This window comes from Hesperophylax consimilis, chromosome 15 (genome assembly GCF_061612785.1).
Source record: "Hesperophylax consimilis isolate HC1 chromosome 15, BYU_Hcon_1.0, whole genome shotgun sequence".
NCBI classification, from domain to species: Eukaryota; Metazoa; Arthropoda; class Insecta; order Trichoptera; family Limnephilidae; genus Hesperophylax; species Hesperophylax consimilis.
The window spans coordinates 24166288-24189344 of NC_142850.1; the positions used below are offsets into that span (position 1 = coordinate 24166288).

The 23057-nt window shown below is 34.8% G+C and overlaps 1 protein-coding gene across 5 annotated transcripts in view; it reads right to left on the reverse strand.

The window, feature by feature from the left end:
* Positions 1-23057, reverse strand: part of osa (trithorax group protein osa) — a 241730-nt gene that overhangs the window by 121012 nt on the left and 97661 nt on the right. For all 5 annotated transcript variants that reach the window (XM_089640374.1, XM_089640375.1, XM_089640377.1 and 2 more), the window contains exon 4: positions 5652-5708. In XM_089640374.1, the coding sequence (XP_089496500.1) occupies positions 5652-5708 (57 nt within the window). The remainder of the gene's footprint in view (positions 1-5651; positions 5709-23057) is intronic.

Here is a 23057-nt window from a genome sequence, read left to right on the forward strand (position 1 = left end):
TGTGGCGAGCAGATACGGCCGTTATGCCGTGTGATCCATCAACCAACGCGCTAATGTAACTGAACTATCTCTACATAACACATATCTACCAAATGTTGATTATACGTATATGCAAAAGTTTACGCGAAGCCCCGTGGACGCAACAATAAAATTATATTTTTGTAATCTAAGGTATTGTTTCAATTTCGTCACATTTGATTGATGCTCTAATCGACGATTAGTGTAATTTTAATTAATTTCTACATTTTAACGGTAAATCTCCGTTAAATGCGTTCAGTTTCAACTTCTGATGAAATTGTGATGCATGGGGGCGGCATGACCATTATTTGACGGCTGATCAAAATATTAACAAATGCTGAACGGGCATATTCTCAGTTATTGAAAAGATTTTATTAATTTTTTCGGAATAACTTTATTGAGTAAAACCTCAAATTGTAATATTTAAATATTGAAGACAATATTAGTGATTTCTAAACGAAAATCTGAAATAGAAAAATCAGAAAAGGAAACGGTCACATCTGGGACTCGAACCCAGGACCCTTGTCTTTCCGTGACAGTGCTCTACCAACTGAGCTAATGGGACCCTATTCCCCTCGGTCACTTTTAACTGTATCATACTTCGAATAAGAACTACTAACATTGTCTTCATTTTTTCACCGCACATTTTTATTGGCAACTATCTTTATGTATGATATTGAGAAAATATATGATATATGAAATATATGAAAATATATGATATATATAATATATGAGAAAAGATTTTATTTTGGAAATGCATAGAGCTTTTGTAGTAAATAATAACTAACCCCAATTGAATAAAAAGCCGATACAAAGGATTCACCTACTCCACTTCTGTTGTGTTGTCCAGTGGCGTGGAGTTGGTCAGTGCCTGACAATCGGGCCCGGCCCGGTGGGTGGTGGGTGGTTGTTGGTTGGTTACGTGATGTTTCCGGCAAATTAATCCGAACTGGGAGCTTATGCATCTGGTAGCTCTGGTAATCACAAGGGCCGTCTGATTGAGGATGATTGGGGATGTAATAATTAATCGGCGGGTCGCGAGGGACGGGGCTCCAATCTCCTACCGGCAGTATTACTATATGTGATTACTACTATATGCGATTCCATTCTAAAACCAGTCCTCATAGCACAAAAGGAAATTTTTAAAAGTATACTTCCCCATCAGACTATGTTTTTAATTCCCTGAAACAATTATATTAAAAAATATATTTTAATTTATGCATTCAAAAACTAGGATAACTTTGCACACACCATCATCTATCTACTCGAGTCTATTCACAAGATCCTAATTACAAAATACATTTCACCAACCTACAACTAAAACGACTTTTGGTCAAAGAAATTTGCAATATTTCTTTATGAAACTATTTAATATCCCCCCTCTTGCAATAGAAACCATTAAAAAAATATCCGACTTCAAAAGAAGTATAAAGATATGGATTATGGACACGGGAAGGAATAATATAGATAAAATATTGCAACCTAACAAAGATTAATGTTATGTTTTTTCTTCTATATGTTTTAGGATACCGACCCCCACTCCGACATATCAAATACATTAGTACCTTGCCGAAGTTTCTTATCATCGTGTTGCCTTACATAAATATAAAGCTTCAAAATAACGTAATAACGAACATTCGTACCTGGCTTCGCCTGAGATTAGATTTATAGCCCCCCTTTAGGGGCTTATGCATAGGAATAGTAAAAATTATACAGTATTATTCATATACAAGGGGTACCCAAAAGAAACTTAACTTATGTTGCGGGGTTTAGTTTTTGTAGGACCGGGTTCTGTTGGTAGAACCATGTACGGTACAGCTACCTTTCCTCAGTCAGTATGTTAGGCACTGCGTTGGAGAAGTCGTCTTTTTGGATGGTGTGATTTTTTTGGTGATTTTGGTTGTTTTCAGAGAAATTATTCATATTCCTGTTAAAAGCAGGACTGCAGGTGTTAAGCGAATGAATTGATAAAATTCCTAACAAACTGTCGGTAAAACACCAATATGTTATTAGAATGTCGGAACACGTGTTCCAAAAAAATCTAATATTGTAACATTTTGTCATTGTATTTATTAGGAAAAGGACACCTGCATGAACACGTGTTTCAATATATTCTGAACGGACTAATATTTTATTAGGAAATGGATTGCACATTTTCGACAAGATTTCAATAAATGAGCCATACTTATATTTTCTCCGTGTGATAAATTGAAGATATCCACTAACTCGGCATAATTATTTTCCTCCATAATATTCTGGGCAATGAGAAATACATATGGAAGTTAGTACCTACCAGAATTTGGGCACTGAAATAAATCCCCACTACGTATTACGCAGTGGAATTCGAAAGCTTATCAATACGAAGCAATTCTGGACTATCAAATGCTTCATTTAGAATTTTATACAGATATACCAAGTCAGTGAAAATCATATTCCTATAATTTAGAGTGTTATAGTTTAACAAAACCCATTTTAAAACTTAGAAAACGTAAGAACTTATTTTGCATTCATTGCAAAAATGTGACATCGACTTTATAAATTTTCCAGAAACCAGAGGTCATAGAGTTTTAGATGCTTTAGTAGGTTTTGATTTTATATATAAAAAAAAAAATAATTATCTAATTTAAGCTAAAGGAAGAACACAAATTGTATTTCGCATTCGCATGTGTTCTTTTTTGATGATGGAAGAATTCAGTAGAATTATAAGTGCATTGTTAAGTACCTATACTCGTAAAGTAATTTTGGTCAAAGCAATCAACAAGTAGTGGTAGTGTGCTATTTAGTTTAATGAAGATACCCGCGCCGCCGACCAGAAACGGTGTCGAGGGTTTGTTTGTTTGTCTGTCGCTGCTTGCCTGCAGCCGGAGGACAAACACGGCGGGATGGATGGATTACCATATCTCGTGGTAATTATCGGCCCAACACTAATGTTACATGACATGCAAATACACTATCGCGCAGGTCGCCCCGTACATGGCACCCGGCACACCAAAACCTACTAACTCGCAGCTAACTGTGATACCTACTCCGTTGTTCGCATTTACATATATGCCCTCAAGTCTGATAGTGTTAACAATACATAATGTTATCAAACGCATTGATATGCCTACAAAATTCAATTGATTGTGTTCGGCCATGATAGGATCTTTCATTGAGTCCGGGAAATTATCTATCACAAACAGTTACATCACAACAAAAATGCTTTTGGCCGTGAGAATCTAAAAACTTACCAGTTGATTACTTGCTTCATTGATATGCAAGTTGTGGATCATTTCTTTAAAATTGTGACAAACATTTCAACGTCATTTTCGTCCAACTTTACAACAAAATCCCGAATGAAATTATTGAGATTAAAAAAATAATTCATTTTAAAAAGGAATTAAGAAAGTATGTCCACCAAACATATTTAGTTTCCAAAATTATTAGCACACACAAGCAACTTAACATTAATAAATGTAGTTTAAAAAACTGAACACTCGTAACATCATTAACAAATGCAGTGACATATTTATATTTTCTAATGTTTCCAAATCCTATATTATCATACACTCTATGATATTATTTTTTACTCCTACACCAAACTCGAGAGCTAGTTCTCTTCGTTGATGTAGAAATACTAAAAAAAATATAAATTTCATTATTCTGTTCTAATGCCATTTGCTATGTGTTATTGTAACAATATTAAAAATAAATTTTTGTGAAAATACTGGAGGAGGTTATCTTCAGTTCGAAGAAATATTTCAATTGTAATGGGATTCTAGATATTATTAGATGTAAAGGGAACGTAATACAAAAAAAAGTATTTTTCACTCCACATCGTATGACCAAGATCTTGGAAATGAACGATTTAATTGAACGCCAATAATAATGAACGCAATACATGACACGTATCAGTGAAATTAGGCTGGATTGAAAGCGCCCCAAAACGAGAAGAGAGTGTCAGAGTGATTTAAAGGTTGAGGAGATTAAGTCTGGGAGAATTCACTGTCAATGTCGGCTTACGTTTTACGTTCATACTAATTACTGTCATTTTCGAAGCCGAGCCGTTAAAAGCCGGCGCATAAAAAGCGGCTCAGACTTCAATCTTCCGACAAAATGCACAGGGTTGTCGCAAAACTATCTCGGGGAGAAGGGATAATAATCTACGTCTGCTAAATTGCCACCTGAGATGCAACCACATGAAAATTCACGTTTTAGATTCAAGTACGCTTGAAAAAATGTAATTTAATTAACTCAAACGTCGTTAATTTGTAGAACTCCCGTGTAATAAGTAATAGAGTTGCCATAATGTTAACCTAACAGAACTAATACGTAATTAAAAAAATCTATAATGTGGGTAATATTAAATTATATAAAAATTCAAATCAAATTAACATTAAAACGTGCTGGATATAGAGTTGTTTTAGGTTCACGACAGCGTGCAAGAAATTTGTGGTTTTAAAGATACCGCTGTTAAACGAGAGGATTAAACCAATCATAAAATATTTAAAAGAATTGCCTGCAATAAAATCTCAACATACAACCTAATGATGAACAAAAAATATGCATGTACGAGTAAATAAGTGAATAGTGCAAGACTATTAGGAATGGTTTGTATTCATTAGGCGGTTTGCACCTAGATACATTCGATTGTAAAATTATAATGTAGTACACACCGAATGCAGAATAAGACAATGGCAAGAGCAAAATCATCCCTCTGCTTGTATGGGAGGAACAATGCACACAGAGTACCTACACAGGCCGTCAAGATCGATGCTTATCCGACCACAAATGTCGGTCAGGCACCGGACACTGACGGCAGACACTAATCACGGCACGTGCTACCCTGATTTACTGCTCCGGACACAAAGTGCTCGAGACATCAGCCGAAACAACAAAGGTAACAAATTGCAATGTAAATAGATACTTCAATAATAGCGTATCACGTCAAATGGATATTTACTATGCCTAAAGTTGCTTATTACTTGGCCTGTAAATCTTAAAAGATCTCTTATAGAATCGGAGAAATTGGTGTACACTTGTTGCCCGGTTACCCCATGTACCACGCTCATTAAATTTTAGGAACTGGTTTTTACAAAACATATTAAAATAATAAGTTTGAATAGTTTGCCGTGTGGTTATTAGAATTTAATGTTCAGATAGTTAATACAAGGCATGGAGTGTGTGCCAAAACCGAGATGTTTGGCGGGCCGTCGTCTCTGCCTATCCCTTCGGGGAAACGGCGTGATGGTTAGTTAGTTAATACAAAGTTCAAATAATTTAACCCCCTTACCCTTGTTCGATAGCATAATGTAACATAAGTTTAGATAGGCGGGGAGTAATAATATTTCGGACCGTGTAGCATTTATTCCAGATAGGTGGGGAAGTGGGGAATGTTTGAACACCGGAATAACTATACACGGCTGTAAACCCTAATTCCTTATCCACGCCGCGGCCGTCGATATCCACAGATCGGTGTCGGCAGATTTTTCCTTTATCAGGCGATATAGGCCAAGCGGTACCGACTGTCCGAAACGTTGGTTCGAGAAGGGGAACTTACCGAAAGTCTGCCAACATAATTTAAATTTGATTCCCGCTGTTCCGGGCTAGGACGCTGTTCCCGGGACTCGTTATAAAAGTTAAAGGACACTTACCGATTCAGGATCGTGCGCGTTCGGGGTGGACGGTTGGCCTGGTCTAGGGGGGTAAGGCTGAAAAAAAGAACACAGTTACATTAAATTTCAGTTAAAGACTAAGGATGTTTTACTTCTGAATATATGTGAACTTAAATAGAACCTTCACAGAACTTGAAAATCAGCTTTGAAATTTGATGAATTATTCAAATTCTGTGTAAAAACCCGTTCTAAGAAATCCTAATCACATTAAACACTTAGGACGGGTTGTTACGGAGAATTTGAACAATTCATCAAATTTCAACGTTTATTTTCGGGTTCTGTGAAAGACTTATTCAAGTTCTGTTTTTATATCATTGTAGGCTAGTTGCTTGACAAAACTGAAATAAAAACAGAACTTGAAAAAATCTTTCAGAGAGCTTGAAAATGAACGTTGAAATTTGATGAATTGTTCAAATTCTCCGAAACAACCCGTCCTTAACTCGTAACTTTCTAGTTTTGCGAGCACAAACAAATGCAGGCTGAATTTTTATACAAGTATATTAATGTTCTATTTTAAAGATGCATTCATTTATCGTAATTACAATACCTATTTGTTTAACTTTTAACTTAATTATAAAAAGTACATATTTATGTAGGTACATTTGTATATACGAGGATACGTGGATTGTTATTTTATTATCCACAGCTTTGTCCCTTTGGCGCAGGGCTTCTCATTTACTCCAAATAAGTTTATTAAAAATCACTTGTACCATGTATTAAAGTGTTCTCCATACTTATTTGAGGTTCGTGGAATTTTCAGACCCTTTTCGTTCACAAATTTTGTGCTGGGTCTATCTATGCACCAGTGGTTCTTTATATGAATTTTCTCCCGCGGTATCCATAATAGTATCTACCGTACCAAGGGGAGCATACCTTTTATTGGCTTAGGCCCTCAGCGCCATACATTAGTTGTAAACTTTAAATGTTCAAACTCGAAGGAGAAACTTGATGTAAATAAAATATGATCGAAACTTATCAAGTGAATAAAGATTGAATGAATTGGAATGCTACCTAATTTTCAAAAAGTCCACTTTCAGAGAATATAATGTTTCATTTGTGATATAAAAAAGGAAGCATCAAAGACATTACGCGGCATTACGGACACATAAGTTGCAGTGAATTGATGTGTGTAAGGCGGGAGTTGGTTGGGATCCACGGGGTGTAAGAACTGAGGACAGCACGCTTCATTAATGTTGCGAGGGATATCTGTTGCTGACGGGGTCACAAAGGAAGGGAATCTTTTCTCCCACTCGCTTTCCTTTAACAACACAATTGGAGCTACGCTACGTATAAACAGGACAAAATTTCCGCGAGCCGAGTCGCGAATTATGGGAAAGCAACGAAGTAACCGCAAACGACGCGAAAAGCCACTTGCGGTTGCTTTGTTCCTTTCCCGTAATTCATGGCTTGGCTCGCGGAAATTTTGCTGTTTATACGCACCTTTATAGAAGGGTTTGGGTGTAGAGTGTGGTACGCCACTTAGATTTTAATACAATTTATTTAAAATTAGTTTCATTAATTTAATAGTAGCAATTCATTTATAAAAAAAATAATATTTATATTTAACTAGTAGTTATGTGAACAGTAGACCTAGCGTTCAAAAAAGTTTGTTTCTAATTTTATCTTATTCAATATATTAAAACCAAAATTTCCGCTGAAATCATCAAGTTTCTAAATAATATAGGTACCTACATTAGTATTTTACATAACTTTTTATTTCAAATAAGAATGTCAACATCTCGATGAAAATATATTTTTTAAACTTTCTTCAGGTCGGTAGATACCGTAATATTGATTATTACGATTTGACAGCTCGTAGGAGGAACAACGACAATAAGAACTGTTACGGTATAAAAATGTAGTATCCAACACTTCACAGATAGATGAAAAGCAAAACGCCGTAACTAAGTAACACGAGTTAAAAAAGGACTACAGTCAACAAACAATATAACATCTATGTGTTCAAACTAATTTGTAGGTACCATAGAATTAAGATTAACATAAGATCCTTGAGGGCGTGTTTCGTGATTCAAGCAAAAGCCCAATTAGGGCCTGTATTTCCATACGAAACTGTGTTCACCATGATTACGAAATTCAAATGGGATGGCGGTATACAATTTCAGGTAATATAAGAGAGACAAACCGCGTACTAAATGGTCTAGAACCAAACGGTACTAAGTCAGTGGCACATTTATTTCCATTCAAATTTGCAGGGAAGGTACTTCTAGTTTTTTTCTTTATATAGTACAGTACATATAGGTACCAACGAAACTTGAATAAATTATTTTTCATTATAAAAAATAACTTGCTAAACTACTAGATCAGTTTGTCATCAGGTTAATTTAAAACAGATTTTGAATTTACGAACACATAACATAATATTGCATTAATTTTACTCATAAAAACTATATTGTATTTTAAAGGGGTTATAGTCCAGTCAGTGGGGGATAAAAAAGGGCTCCACCTTGCAAAAGGTTAGGTAGTAGCGATTTTCACATATGTTGTTAAGATTGGGACTCTAAAGAAAAAAAAAAGTTTTCGACCTTGGGGGGGTCGAGCTCGACCCGCCATCTTGGATTGAAGGTGCCAAAATTTGGGTTTTTCAAAATAATTATGAAGTGGTCGTTTTTACAACCAAATTGTTGCACGCAAATTTAAAGACAACTAAATTACCTACATTTTTTGTAGAAAGTTTTTTTTTGTAAGTCTAATAGGTAACGAGTTACAGCGGTTGAAAGAAGAAAATTTTGACAAAAAATTGCAAAACTCCAGTTTTCTTGATAAATTTTGTTGATAAAAAGCTGTTGGATTGGTATTCTTAGCATTGTCCCTTCCCCGAAATCAATTCACTTCTTTCTATCATTACTAGAATTGTCGGGGATGAAAAGATTAATTGTCATTTATCCAGAGAAATAGGTACCGAGAGGATGTCGAACATGGTTACAACGTCTGAAAATTTTGAATCTATAAAATTAAAACGTAATGACAAAGTTATTCCATTAGTAGCAGCCAACAGCAGCAAAGGTCGGCGAAACAACTATTTCCATCAACCCGCTAATGTTGTTCCAGAGAATGTGTATTGTGAAGAAATCCGACGAAGAATTGAAGGATTTCCTTAAATTCGAACTCGCCCACAGACATATGAATCATATGTTTATGAACTCGCCCCATTTCTTTGTCGCTTTTCACTGAAAAAGGAATGCACAAAGGTACGAAATCATCATTTTATGATGTTTTCGAACAACTTCCAGAAGGCTTGCAACTTGAAGGTAGCAAAATTAATGTTGTGGATGGAGGATATCTTTTACATAAAGTTGTATGGAATCGGAATGATTATTTTGGGTCAATTTGCGAGAAGTACGTTCACTATGTAAGAAATCTCTATGGATCACATGCAGTCATTGTTTTTGATGGATATCTGCTTGATGATGGTGAAAAAAATACGAAAACCGCAGAAAGACTTCGCCGATCGAAGAAGCACATGTCTGCAGATGATCTTTTCGATGAAACAATGCCAGTTCAAGTTTTACAAGAACGATTTTTAGCCAATGAAAATAACAAAGTCCGTCTGATTTCGATGCTTACAAAGCAATTTATACAGGATGATTTTACAGTTAAGCAGGCTGAAGAAGATGCTGATGAGTTGATTGTCAATACTGCGATTTCCTTGTGTTCATCATATGACGCTGTTTTCATTATTGGCGAAGACGTTGATCTCCTAGTTCTGCTGACAGCATTAGCACCACCCAAAAGTAGTATATATCTTCGCAAACCCGGGAGATGCAAAACTTTTGAAAGACTGTATTCCGCGAATAGTGTGAAATACAAAGAGGCGGCTGAGAATATTCTGTTTCTTCATGCCTTTAGCAGCTGCGATACAACATCGTCCTTCTTCAACCAAGGAAAAACAAAATTTTGTTCGCTTGTTGCAAAACGACACAAGACTCAATACCATGATAGGAATCTTTAAACAACATGATGCAACACCAGAAGACATAGCAGTTGCAGGAACACGCTTTCTTGTTGCTTTGTACGAGGGTGTCATGGATAAGGAAACCTTGGAAGAAGTCCGCTACAAACGTTTCGCAAAGTCGACAACAAAAAGCAAATTCAATCTTGCCTCTTTGCCATCAACGAACGACGCTGCATGGTACCATGCACGTACCATCAAGTCCAAAAATGGTATGGAATCCAAAAAATCCAGAAAACTGGGGCTGGAAACGTGACACCAACGGGCTTGTTTCAGTAAGAATGACAAAGAAACCAGCACCCGAGACTTATTTTTTTTCATGCAATTGTAAAAAAGGATGCGGCGTTGCATGTAGCTGCAGGAAAGGTGGATTGAAGTGTTCTATTGTATGTGGGTGCTGTAATGGTCAAACATGCCGAAATTCGCCAGAGGTTCACATCGATGTCGAGGACGAAGAAGAAGAGATTTTGTCAATGGAAGCCCAGAATCTCAGTATCACAGGCAATGAGTTAGATGATGACATTGATGACGAAGACTGTTATTAAGTAACATAATTTATAGTAACATAATTTCGAAATCTACCATCGCTGGTATATCTGTGGAGTAGACCTACTGGGGATACCACAATAAAAAAATGCGCCATGTTCTCTACCTCATGGTGGTGTGGAAATGAGTTAACAAAATTATTATAATTATGTAATGAATAACCCGAAAAAATTACAAAGTTGGGAATTTCATCATTTTTTAGAAAAATATTCACATTTCCGCCACTGTAACTCGTTACCTATTAGACTTACAAAAAAAAACTTTCTACAAAAAATGTAGGTAATTTAGTTTTCTTTAAGTTTGCCTTTGGCAATTTGGTTGTAAAAATGACCACTTCACAATTATTTTGAAAAAAACAAATTTTGGCACCTTCAATCCAAGATGGCGGGTCGAGCTCGACCCTCCCAAGGTCGAAAACTTTTTTTTTTCCTTAGAGTCCCAATCTTAACAACATATATCAAAATCGCTACTACCTAACCTTTTGCAAGGTAAAACTCCCCACTGACTGGACTATTAAAGCAGTGATGGGCAAAGTACGGCCCGCGGGCCAAGTCCGGCCCGCCAGGCTAGTCAATCCGGCCCGCGACATTGTTTTGAATAACCCTACCACAATTTACCAATTGAACAAAATGTATTTTCTACGTAGATAGAATAGAATACTTAACGGTTTCCTTCTCATTGTGTTTTAAGTACGGTATTATTGCATCTAATGTTAGTTTGCACACAACCTCGCGCTTTGCAGATCGGTAGCATGGCGAATGCATGGCGATGTGAAGTGCAATGCGTGTGTTGCTCGGCTAAGTTCGGGACGAATCTGGCGCTACCATTTTCGTTTCCTCTGTTGTCAAGGTCAGTGTTCAATCGTTCAATGTTCATCAGTGTAGTTCGGACAGTCACGACGCGACGCGATAATAAACTTTTAGAAGCTCAGCCACAGTTTCATCTGTCACATGCGCCTTCATACTCTTCTAAAGAATAATCAATTTTTGTTACTTTTTTACCATTTTAGCATATAATGTACTCAATATTATGCATGATGTAAAAATTAAAAAATAAAGTACTTATATCACTTATAAAAAAAAAATATTAAATTTTTTTTCCGGCCCGCCTAGATAATTTTTTATTTTATCTGGCCCTTTCCTTAAAAAGTTTGCCCATCTCTGGGTTAAAGGGTTGATATGCCCATATTCATTGCATGGATTATGAATTATAAGTATTAGCATAGTATATAGCATAATTAGTTCGGTTTTTAATCATTTATCATGAATACATATTGAAATGTAATTTCAGGGTTGAAGTAAATGAATGAATGGACAGTTTAAAATGTGTAAAAATTGGTAAAAGCATTAATCTATCTATTATAAATAAAAATGTAAATGTTCGTTTGTTCAAAATCTTAAATCTCCGAATGTTCTTCACCGATTACTTTGAATTGACACAACTTTGCATTCAAATACGCGCAGGTTTTTATATACCTGTTTTATTACAGTCTTGCAAGACCAAGTGTAGGGCCAAGACCGAGTTGTTTGGCGGTCCGTCCTCTCTGCCTAGGGACTGAGGACTGATGGTTAGTTACTTAATTACAGACTTGTTCGTTTCTATTGAACGAAAGGAAACATTTTTTCGTACAGCATCCTAGTGAAATGAGTGTAAGAGATAAAAAAAACTCACAAAGCATGTTTGCGTAAACTTCCTAAGTTCCTCCTAAGCAGAACGATGTAATATTTACTTTAGTATATCCATATTATAAAGGCAGTGTCCTGGAACTTGGGAGAGAAACACTTCACCATGTTTGTAAACAAACTACGATCTGTTTCGAAAGGGTTAACATATTCTCACATTCCAGGAAAAATGGGTAAAATTTTATCGCAAGCTCTAACGCCAGTAAAGGTTGAATAAATTTCAGGTTTACTTTACGTTTTATACGGTGAACTTTACATAAATACTATAATGTTTTCGTGGCATCTTTAATGGGCTCCCCAGATGATTAAAATTAAATTTTATATAAGGATGCATTGTATATTATACACGGTGTCCGGAAACAAGTAATACAATAAATCGGGAAACTGGTGAATCTACATCACATTTTAAGAAGATTTTTAACTTTTTAGAGTTGAGCTCGCGTATTGAGTAAATCGAGTGCGGAGTTAGTATTTCAAATTTGAAAAAAAAATCGGTCTATAAGGTGTTAAAATCAGCATTTTATGCTTCGAAGCATAGACCCCAACCTCCAAAAGTTTTTTATAACCCTTTGGTTGCCGAAAAACAAAAAAAAAATCAAAAAGTTGTTTTTTTGGGTTCTCAGTCATGTGGATTGATTGATCAGGTTCCTGCTTGTATGGCAGGTTTCCGGACACTTGCAAAATGGTTCATGCCATCTGAAATCGTCAGGGTTTGTAAATAACTTCTGACATTCTGAGAACAAGTAGTAGCAGTTACAAGGAACTATAGATGGGTATAATGCAAGTATTTAGTAATCGTGTGTTCGCTAATGCGACTAGGATTATTAACAACGCCTCGTCACGTTCCGCACACAGTAATATGAATGCAGCTGTTGTACAGAATACAGTGTTCTCGGAGGCTGAAGTATGCTGCAGTTAGGCCCAGGCTACACGAGCGGTTCTCCCGCCGCGGGAGAACCGCTGTAAACCGCTCCAGACACAATTTACTATGAACGTTGTATGGCCCAGGCTACACGAGCGGTTCTCCCGCCGCGGCCGCTCGCGGTTCACGGGCGGGAGAAATTCGACCGCCGCATGCAGCGGTTCTCCCGCAGCAGATAACCGCCACGTTCATACTACACGAGCGGTTTCCCCGCTTTTGCTCATTCCCTGCGAGAGAGCGTTGTTGGTCGGTCGTGCGCGTGAAGGATTCATGTTACAACATGTTTGATACGGAGCGATTCATAATAGAAATACAAGATCGGCCTGCTTTATATGATGTAAAGTTAAATGATTACGCCAATCGAGAATTAAAAGCAAAGTTATGGATGGAGATAGGACAACAAATGATGGATCATTGGGATGATTTAGGACCAGAAGATAAAAACAGATCTAGTGAGTATACTTTTTATTCTTATACAGGGTGACCTCAAAAATGTTAGAGAAACTTTATAGGATGGTTTTGTATCGATAATGAACATTCTAGATCAGTTCCTATTAATTGAAATATGCTTGAAATTGTTTGGTTTTGCGATGCAGTTAACGTGAGTATGAATAAATGTACGCGAATTTGACGATTATAATGAACGCTTCTCCATCTTGAAAAGTTTCACCAATATTTTTGGGATCACAGGGTAACCATATGGCATTTACGAATATACAGTTTTTTTTAAATCATAAACGCTAAATAATAATGTTATAATAATTGAAATTTAATGTTAGTAACCAGCGTCTTAATGAATCATCCTGTTTTGCCAAGGAACGGCACCAGGACCATTGAAGTATCGAATAAACGAATCTCTTATTGTAATGCCAGTAGATCGGCCTGCAACTGCCTGAACTACATCGTATTCTTCGAAATCACATTCAATCTTGTCTTCAAATCGATACCCATCTCTGCGTCTTACAAAGTTGTGTAGCACACAAGCTGCTTTTATAATGGGTATGGCACTCGGTGGATTGATCATGATGCTTGAATGAAAAATTCTCCACTTTGCGCTGAGAATACCAAACGCACATTCGACAAAACGGCGAGCTCTTGATAATCGATAGTTATAAATTTTCTTGAGCAATGTTATGTTTCGTAAAGAAAATGGTCTCATAACATTTTTGTTTAGACCAAACGCAGCGTCACCTACAAATACAAAAGGCACAGGTGGTTGTCCTATATTGTCAGGAAGATAAGCGGGCTCTGGTAGATCTAACTGAGAATTTATTAACTTTTGCCCAAAATTTGAACTTTTGAAGATTGATGAGTCAGCTTCTCGACCTGGAGCACCAATATCAATGGATGTAAAACAGTAGTCTGCGTCCACCACTCCAAATAAAATAAGAAAATGGTATTTTTTGTAATTAAAATATTTAGATCCACCTTTCGGAGGGCAAATAATTCTAATATGTTTGCCGTCCATGGCGCCAACGCAATTAGGGAAGTTCGCTTCTTTGTAAAATTTCTCAGCAATATTGATCCATTTTTCTTTATTTGGTTTTGGCATTTCTAAAGGTGCCAGTTCTTCCCAAATAGCTTGACGTGTTTCTTTTACAATAAATGGTATGGTTTTTCGTGAAATTTGAAAATCGTATTCCAAATCTGTGAATGTTCCTCCTGAAGCCAAATATCTGAAAAAATAAATCATTGTCATCATCAGCCAATATTGTCTACTGCTGAACATAGGCCTGTCTCAGAGCTCGCCACAACGTAAAAAATAATAGATGCATTATAAATATAATATATATTTTTTTTACAGTAAAAGATCTCATGAAGAAGTGGAAGAACATCAAAGACAGTTATATGAAAGAAGTAAAGTCAGAAACCAACACAGTGTCGGGACAATCAGCACAAAAAAAAAAAGATATATTTATTTTGACCTCTTGTCCTTTTTACGCCCTACTGCTGCCAGTACTTCAGACGAACGTGAGTCTAATATTTCTCCTGTGGTTTTAACACAAAATCAGGAGATAGAAGCAGATGTTCTAATGAGACCACCTCAAGAAAGACAAGTTTCTATGAAGAAAAACCAAAAAGAAAAAAATGCAATTTCTCAAATAACCAAAATTTTGAACGAAAGTTTGCAATTGCAAAAAGATAACAAGGATAAGGATGAAAAGGGAAATCGTGCATTTCTTATGTCGTTTGTACCCATTATGAATTCGATGACACCAGATTTGGCTATGGAAACCAGATATCAAATCACCAGTTTATTCAGAAATATACAAAGAAAGCAAACAACCTACGCAAATAATGAAAATACAAATCCCGATATTCCCAGCAACTTGTCTGAATTTATTTACCGCAGAAACCAGGATGGGAGCTCAGGCTCAAGAACATATTCTGAAGCATTTTCTCCAATAAGCAGAGTAGCATCGCCACAAAATGAGACTGCTTCTGACACATCACAAGAAAATGATGATTATTATAATATTATATCTTACCTACCTCTTCAATAAATTACTCTGGTCTACTTTTTATTAATATTTTTTTTTAAATAAAATAATAAATAATATTATGTGATTTTATTTACCTGAGTGTGATAGCCAATCGTTCTGCAGGTTTGATGGATCGTCGCATGTTTGTATCTTGTTTGTTAATACTATGGCTCACAATTGATAGAAGTTCATCAAACGAGTTCACAGACATTCTGTAGTATGTGAAGAACTTTTGAGGATTATCTCGGTGTACACTAAACATTAAATGAAATATTCCGGAATTTAAACGATTACTTAATATTGGTGCCACCCAAACACTTCGTCGTTCGTCGTTTTTTTTTAATAACTCTATTAAAATAAGCGCTGCAAGAGCGGTGATCATTGGCGGATCCATTTTGAAGAATGAACCAAATAATGTCCGCGGTCGCTTTCTCGAGCGGTTTCCCGCGGCGGGAGAACCGCTCGTGTAGCCTGGGCCCGTCTGTAGCGGTTTACAAGCGGTTCTCCCGCGGCGGGAGAACCGCTCGTGTAGCCTGGGCCTTAGCAGTGGCAGTGGGACAGGACGGAAACTAGATTATGCGCAACGAGGAAACACTCACTGCGTCGTAAGCCCTCGTTAGGATGTGCATGTGCCACACCTGTAGAGCGGGAAACAAACTAATAACTTAACATAATGAAGGTTTAGTCTGAAGTTTCAACGTGCAAGCAAGCTGAATAACAATTCCGAGCAAGTGTTGAGTTTTTATTCCCGGTGGATAAAGCCTAATTTGTGGACAAGGCCCAAGTGAGCGACAATACCAGCCTGGCGGTCTCTGCAGGTCTCTGCAGGTCCGCCGGTCGAACTGAAACTGGTAACAAACATCACCTGCCCTTTGCGACCGCCGCGTGGGCACTGTGCGGCCTGTGTTCTGTTCGCAGCCACGCTAGAGTCAACGACACCCTTCGTACTGACCAAACTGTACATATATGTTATGGATTCTATTGATGAAAACACTTAACACGGTTTTATAATTTTATTTGTAAGTCTTACAATTGTTTATGGTTACATATTATATAGTAGAGTTTTTACAGAGTTAAATGTCTCTAAGTGAAATGTTTCCAAACTGAAATCTAGAATGAATCTGCCTTGAAACAGAGCGTAATGCATCTTATAGTAATCTTGTATTTAACTAGTGTGGTAAATAAAGTCAATTAATAGTAAACATGGAAATTTACAATAGACAAGAGATATGGCGACAATCAAAATGTTGATTTTGATATGCATTGGTGCGACGGACAAATAATAGATAGTGAATGAAGCATAATAGGTTCAAAGGTTGTACAAGTATTAGAAAGGTACATAACACCTTCCTCGTTAAGATGAGATAATGTGGCGTCCATCATTATCTCACATCAGTTCGAAGTCTTGTACTTCGTCTGAGCGTTAGGGATTCATCAGTGGACCCGGTAACGTTTTCTTCCATTTCTACATTTGCTTCTCTTTTGTCTTTTGTTTTACAAATGTTCAAGTAATTTATTAATCTTACACGAGAATCACCTTTAAAATGATCTCTTCTAGATGTGTAACACTTAAATAGTTTATATAAAATGTAAATGATTATTAAACTTAAAAATACATAGGAAAAAAAGTTATTTTTCATAATTCTAATTACAATATGGTCTTCGGGTATATTTTCCAAGTCATCGTACATTTTATTTAACTTATGGCTTGCTAAAATTAAATCATCTTTATCTAGAGTAAATATTTTTGGTATTATTAATGGAATATTTATTTTGACATTTTGTGTTTGATTTATATTGCAACAATTATCATCAGTTATATTGAACAGGGGAATTATTGATTTTGAAGCTGTTTGATTTGATATATTATAATATTGGTCTTCTACATTAACAATCACTGTTGAACTAGTGTAAAGTTTGCATTTTGGCTTTATAATTAATATTCCTGTATTCTGTAATTTAACATCGGTTGGTTCAGAATTCTTACATTTAATTGTAACCAATGTTGGTTTAGGGAGCACAAAAATCCATTTCGTTCCTTTATTTGTAGTATGCCAAATTTCGTTAATCGTATTCATTATTCTGGTTTCACAATTTGGAGGCATATGAGAAGGTTCGATTAGTAATTCTGTTTCACAAATAGATCTTTCATGTAGATTATAATAAATGTTTGTGGTTTTACAAATCGCTTTATCTAAAATGGTTTGTTTACACGAATCTATATTATCAAGAGTAACATAATTTGTTTTACTCTCGGCGATAGCTAAATATTTAACATTAGGCATAATAAAAACATATAAATCGTCTTGTCTTTTCATAGGCAAAGGTATTAACTTGTATAAATTATAGCTTACATAACTACACAAAGGGTTTGATATAACAAAAATTATTCTTCTATTTACATATGCAATGTCAATTTTTACCATTGACATTAAAATATTAACATTTTTTATATTTGGTGGGACAGGATAAGATACGGAATTCGGTAAATAAGGCAAGGACTTACTTATTTCTTCAATATATTGCTGAGGTGTGATAATAAATGGGTGTATTATATTATTTTTGGAAAGCATTAATGCGTTTATGATAAGCGTATATTCGTTTTGTAATTCTGTTGTGATTAAATTCAATAGGGTAAGATGTTTTTCTATTTCTTGCTTCAATTCTAAATTAAATATGACATCGCTAATGTTTGTAGTAAACGACTTTAATTTTACGAAATTTTGATTAAATATTTCTTCATTTCTTTCAAGATTAGTTATCGTATTATTAAAATTTGTTATAGTTGTTTTCACTATTTGAGTTTGCTGTTTTAACATATTATATAAGTCTTTATCACCTGTGTTTAGAGAATCAATTGCTTCATCATAATAAAGCGCGTCATTATTATCTAAGGTTCCAAATACAGTTTTAAATACTGTACCTACCATATCTATCCAACCACGTTTTACTCTTATTTTTGGTTGTCCTATAAATTGTTTTAGCGTCTTATCCTTTTGCTTTAATACTATTATTAGTTGATGTAAAATATTTAAATGCGGTTCGCAAGGAGAAAAACTTTTATGCATGATGTTATCGTCATTACATAATAGTTGTATATTGCTATATGTTTTATCAATTAATATTAACTTATTATCAAAATATATGTCTAAATCAATGTATGTTACTACATTCCAATAACTCTCTATAAAATTAATCATATTAACGTGTTCATAATATATCCCTGCGGACGAAGATATTTGCGTCCAGTTGAATCCATTACCGTAAGGCAACCATGTCATCAATCTGAAACAATAGCCTTTTTTAAACGATTGAAATGTACTTTAACATATTTTTTTCTTTATTTGTATAGTACAGTTTACTTTCGAATTAATTTTAACAATTCTATAGGGGCCTTGATAATTAGGTGATAATTTTTTGGAATGATTACTCTTCGTTGTTTCGTTTCTTAAATAGACTAAATCGTTAACGTTATAAAGTTCATTACTAGAAATGTTCTTATCAAAGTTCTCTTTTGATCTTATCTTTTGGACTTGAACATGTTCGCGTGCAATTTCTTGTGATTTGTTCAGTTTCAACTTTAAATTGTCAACATAATTATCATATGTATATTTGAATTGAGGTTTTTGTGTTAATGACGTTGGAAGTTCTGGTTTTAAACCGAAAATTAATTCGTATGGCGTATACCTAGTACTGGTATGAGGCGTTGTATTATACGAAAACATAGCTAAATTTATCCACTCGTCCCAATCTGTTTGTTTTTCTGAAATGTAATGTTTTAAGTAATCTGCTAAGGTCGCGTGAGACCTTTCCAATGCACCGTTGGACTGGGGGTGATAAGCTGTTGTTTGGATTTGTTTAATTTTAAATAGTTTTGCAACTTCCTTTAAAATAATTGACGTAAAATCTTTTCCTTGATCTGTAAGAATTCGATTTGGTATTCCGAATACACAAATGAAGTTATTGACTAACTCCTTTGCAATAGTAATTGCTTCATGATTTGGAATTGGAAATGCTTGCGAAAATTTTGTTAGGTCGTCTTGTAACGTGAGAATATATTTATTTCCATTTTCGGATAAGGGTAACGGACCTACAATATCTAAAGATATCCTTTCAAAAGGTTTCTCAGAAGTTGTAGTTATTTCCATTGGATGAATAAATCTTTTACGAGAAATTTTATTTTTTTGACATGATTCACATTTTTTAATGTAGTTTCTTATGTCTTTTCTCATATTTTTCCAATTATATCTCTCTTTCATTCTATTATACGTTCGATGAAACCCCGAGTGTCCTGATTGTGGAGAATCGTGATTCTCCTCTATTAATTTAGCTATATCCTTGGGATCTGGATAACTTATTTTATTTTTACAAATAGTTACCATGATTCCGGAGTTTGCAAAGACGTAATAAATAATAGTTTTTATTTTATTCCAATTTAAATTATTATCACTGCGAGCTAGTTCAGGAATTGAAAGCGATTTCTTTCCGTGTGAAATTAATACATTTTTTAATTTAAGAAAACAACAGAAAATATCTTCGTATGTTGGTTTATCCCAAAAATGTTCCATTGTTATAAGATGGTAAACGTTAAATATGTTATTTAGTTCTGAATATAATATATCTCTTACATTCGTTTTACTTTTCTTTATATCATCGTGATTATTGATTAAATTCCTTATCTCCATAGACAAACCTTCGGACATTTCCTTATCATTGGAAATAAAGTTACATAAATTATCTTTCCGTATTAGAAGACATTCGTCTGTTTCAACAATATTTTTGCAGTCAATTATGGTTTTATCTTTATAATGAGACTTTATAAATTCTTCGTAAGAATTTGGTTCAGGGTTTATTCTAAAGTGTAATATTTGAGAATGATCAATTCTAGATAACGCATCGGCATTAGAATTAAGTTTTCCGGGTTTATATATTATATTATACTGATATTCTTCCAATTTTAAACGCCAACGAAGTAAGCGAGAGCCAGGGTCTTTTGTATTAAATAACCAAACTAAAGGTCTATGATCCGTTATTATATTGAATTTTACACCATACAAATAAGGTCTAAAATGTTTAACTGCATAAATTATAGCTAAAAGTTCACGTTCTGTCGTTGAATAATTTGATTCGGCTTTATTTAGTGTTCTGGAAGCAAAGGATATTGGCAAATCTTTAGAAATCTCACCTTGAGATAATACTGCACCGATAGCAAAATTACTTGCATCTGTGGTGACATTAAATGTTTTACTGAAATTGGGGAACTGTAATATTGGTTCATGAATTAAATGTTCTCGAAGTATATCAAAAGATTCTTGTTGTTTTTCCTTCCAAATGAATGGAATATCCTTCTTTAATAATTGGGAGAGAGGTTGAGCGATTTTGCTAAAATCTTTAATAAAACGTCTGTAATATCCAGCAAGTCCTAAAAATGACTTCATATCTTTTGGATTTTTTGGAATAGGGTAATTTTTTATGATTTGAATTTTATCTGGGTTTGGTTTAACTCCATTTTCTGATATAACGTGACCTAAATACATGACTTCATTACGCATAAATTCACATTTATCAGGCTGTAATTTTAAATTGTGTAATCTTAATTTTTGGAATACCTCTTTTAACCTAACCTCGTGAGTCTCTATTGTATCGGCATAAATAACTATATCATCTAGGTATGCGAAACATCTTATTCCTTGTATACCAGCTAAAACGTTATTTATAACCCTTTGAAATGTTGCAGGACCGTTTTTTAACCCAAACGGCATCCTTAAAAACTCGTAATGTCCTAGAGGGGTGGAAAATGCTGTTTTATGTGAATCTTCCGGTTTCATTGGGATTTGGTGAAATCCTGATGCAAGATCTAAGGTGGTGAAGTACTTTGAGTGTCCTAATTGATCTAATATCTCTGTGATGTTGGGTAAGTTGTAAGCATCGCCTACAGTGACCTCATTTAATTTACGGTAATCAATCACTACTCTATATTTTACTTGACCTGTTGCATCTTTCTTCTTGGGCACTACCCACAAAGGAGATGACCATGCTGATTTTGAATCTTTAATTATTCTTTGGTCCAACATTTTTTTTATTTGATCATTTACTTCCTTTTTATGTACCTCGGGGTATCTATATGTTTTTGCGTGTATTGGAATCTGTGTTGTAGTATTTATTTCATGCCTTATCGAATCGGTTTGACTCAATGTATCTCCTTCCAAGTGAAAAATATCGTTATAGTCTCGACAAATTGAAAAAAGTGATCGTTCTTCTTCTTTATTTAAATGTTCAGTCCGTAATGATTCTTTTAAAAGTTCGTACCTATTAACAATATTTTCTGTTATTTTGTTGAATTGAAAAATGTTTTTATTTTTGCATTTAACTTTCCTTTTTATCGTTCTATCATCGCAATCAGCTTCTAACATTTTGCTATCTTTTTCACTAAATTTTTCCAATATCAATTCCATTTTCTTAACTTTTACTGCTTTTTCTGTCGTATTTAAAATAGACGTAATTGCTTTTGACTTTGAATTAACCTTTGTTATACTTCTACAAAGATAAACTCCTTCCATAATCTCTATTTCTGGAACGAGTCCCTCTCCTATTTCAGGATTCAAAACATTGAATTCAACTAAGGTCTCTGTGCGAGCCTGTACAATAATTACCGAATTATTGTTTTTGACATCCGAACTTTTTGTTTTAAAATGGATTTGCATAGAACTTTTACCTATACATAATGTATTGTTGCTGTAATTAATTTTGGCATTTACTTTTCTTAGGAAATCATTTCCGATAAGTCCATCGAGTGGAACATTTGTTGCTCGAGGCAATAAATGCATCTTATTAGAAATTGGGATACCGTTGAATAATAAGTTCAATTTGACAGATCCTAACGTTTCAGTCGATTTTTCAGCGTTAATTCCTCTAATTTTAATTATTTCTTTATCATTGTATACTGTTTCACCATCTAAAACCATAGGGTTAATTAGTGATATATCTGCGCCACTGTCTAATAATAGTTTGACATATTTATTTTTACATTCTTTAATGGGGATTTTGATATATGCTGTAATATTTTCGAGATTATTTAATATTCTACCTGTAACGTATTGACCTTCTTCGTTTCGGTAGGGAACGAAGGGTCTTGGAAGTTTTCCGAAGCTTTCTTTTCTAAGAATTTTTTATATTTCCAACAATCTTTTTTGTAGTGTCCACGTTTTTGACAAAAGAAACACGTTATTGTGATGTTTCGATGCGTGTTAACAGTATTATTATTTTTGCACTGAGAATTTTTTGAAGTGAAGTTACTAAATGATTTTACTTGGTTGACACGTTTATCTTTATTGTGGAAGCAATTTATAGATATATGTCCTGATTTTTTACAAATAGAGCAAAATTTTTGGTTTGAATTACTTTGTTCTGTAAAATTGAGCATTTTTTCTTCGTTAATTGCAAATATTGAAGCTTCTTCAAAGGTTTTTGGGTTTCTAGCCCTCAAAATAATGCTGTACTGCGGTAATGCGCCCATTAAAAATGCTTGAAGAGCCATTTGTTTAATCATAGAATTTTTTCCTATTAATTCAGTGATGTCGACAGTTTCTGCTTTAGTAGCTCTCATTAAATTTGAATAGCACCTTTCAATTCTTTGTGTAAAGTTGAGAACACTCTCATTTCTATTTTGTTTACATGTCTGCAACTCTAATAATAGTTGTGGAAAACTTTTCGAATCAGCAAAATTTTCTTCAAGAAAACTTTTGTATTCCTCCCATGTACGCAAATTTCTACATGATGTTA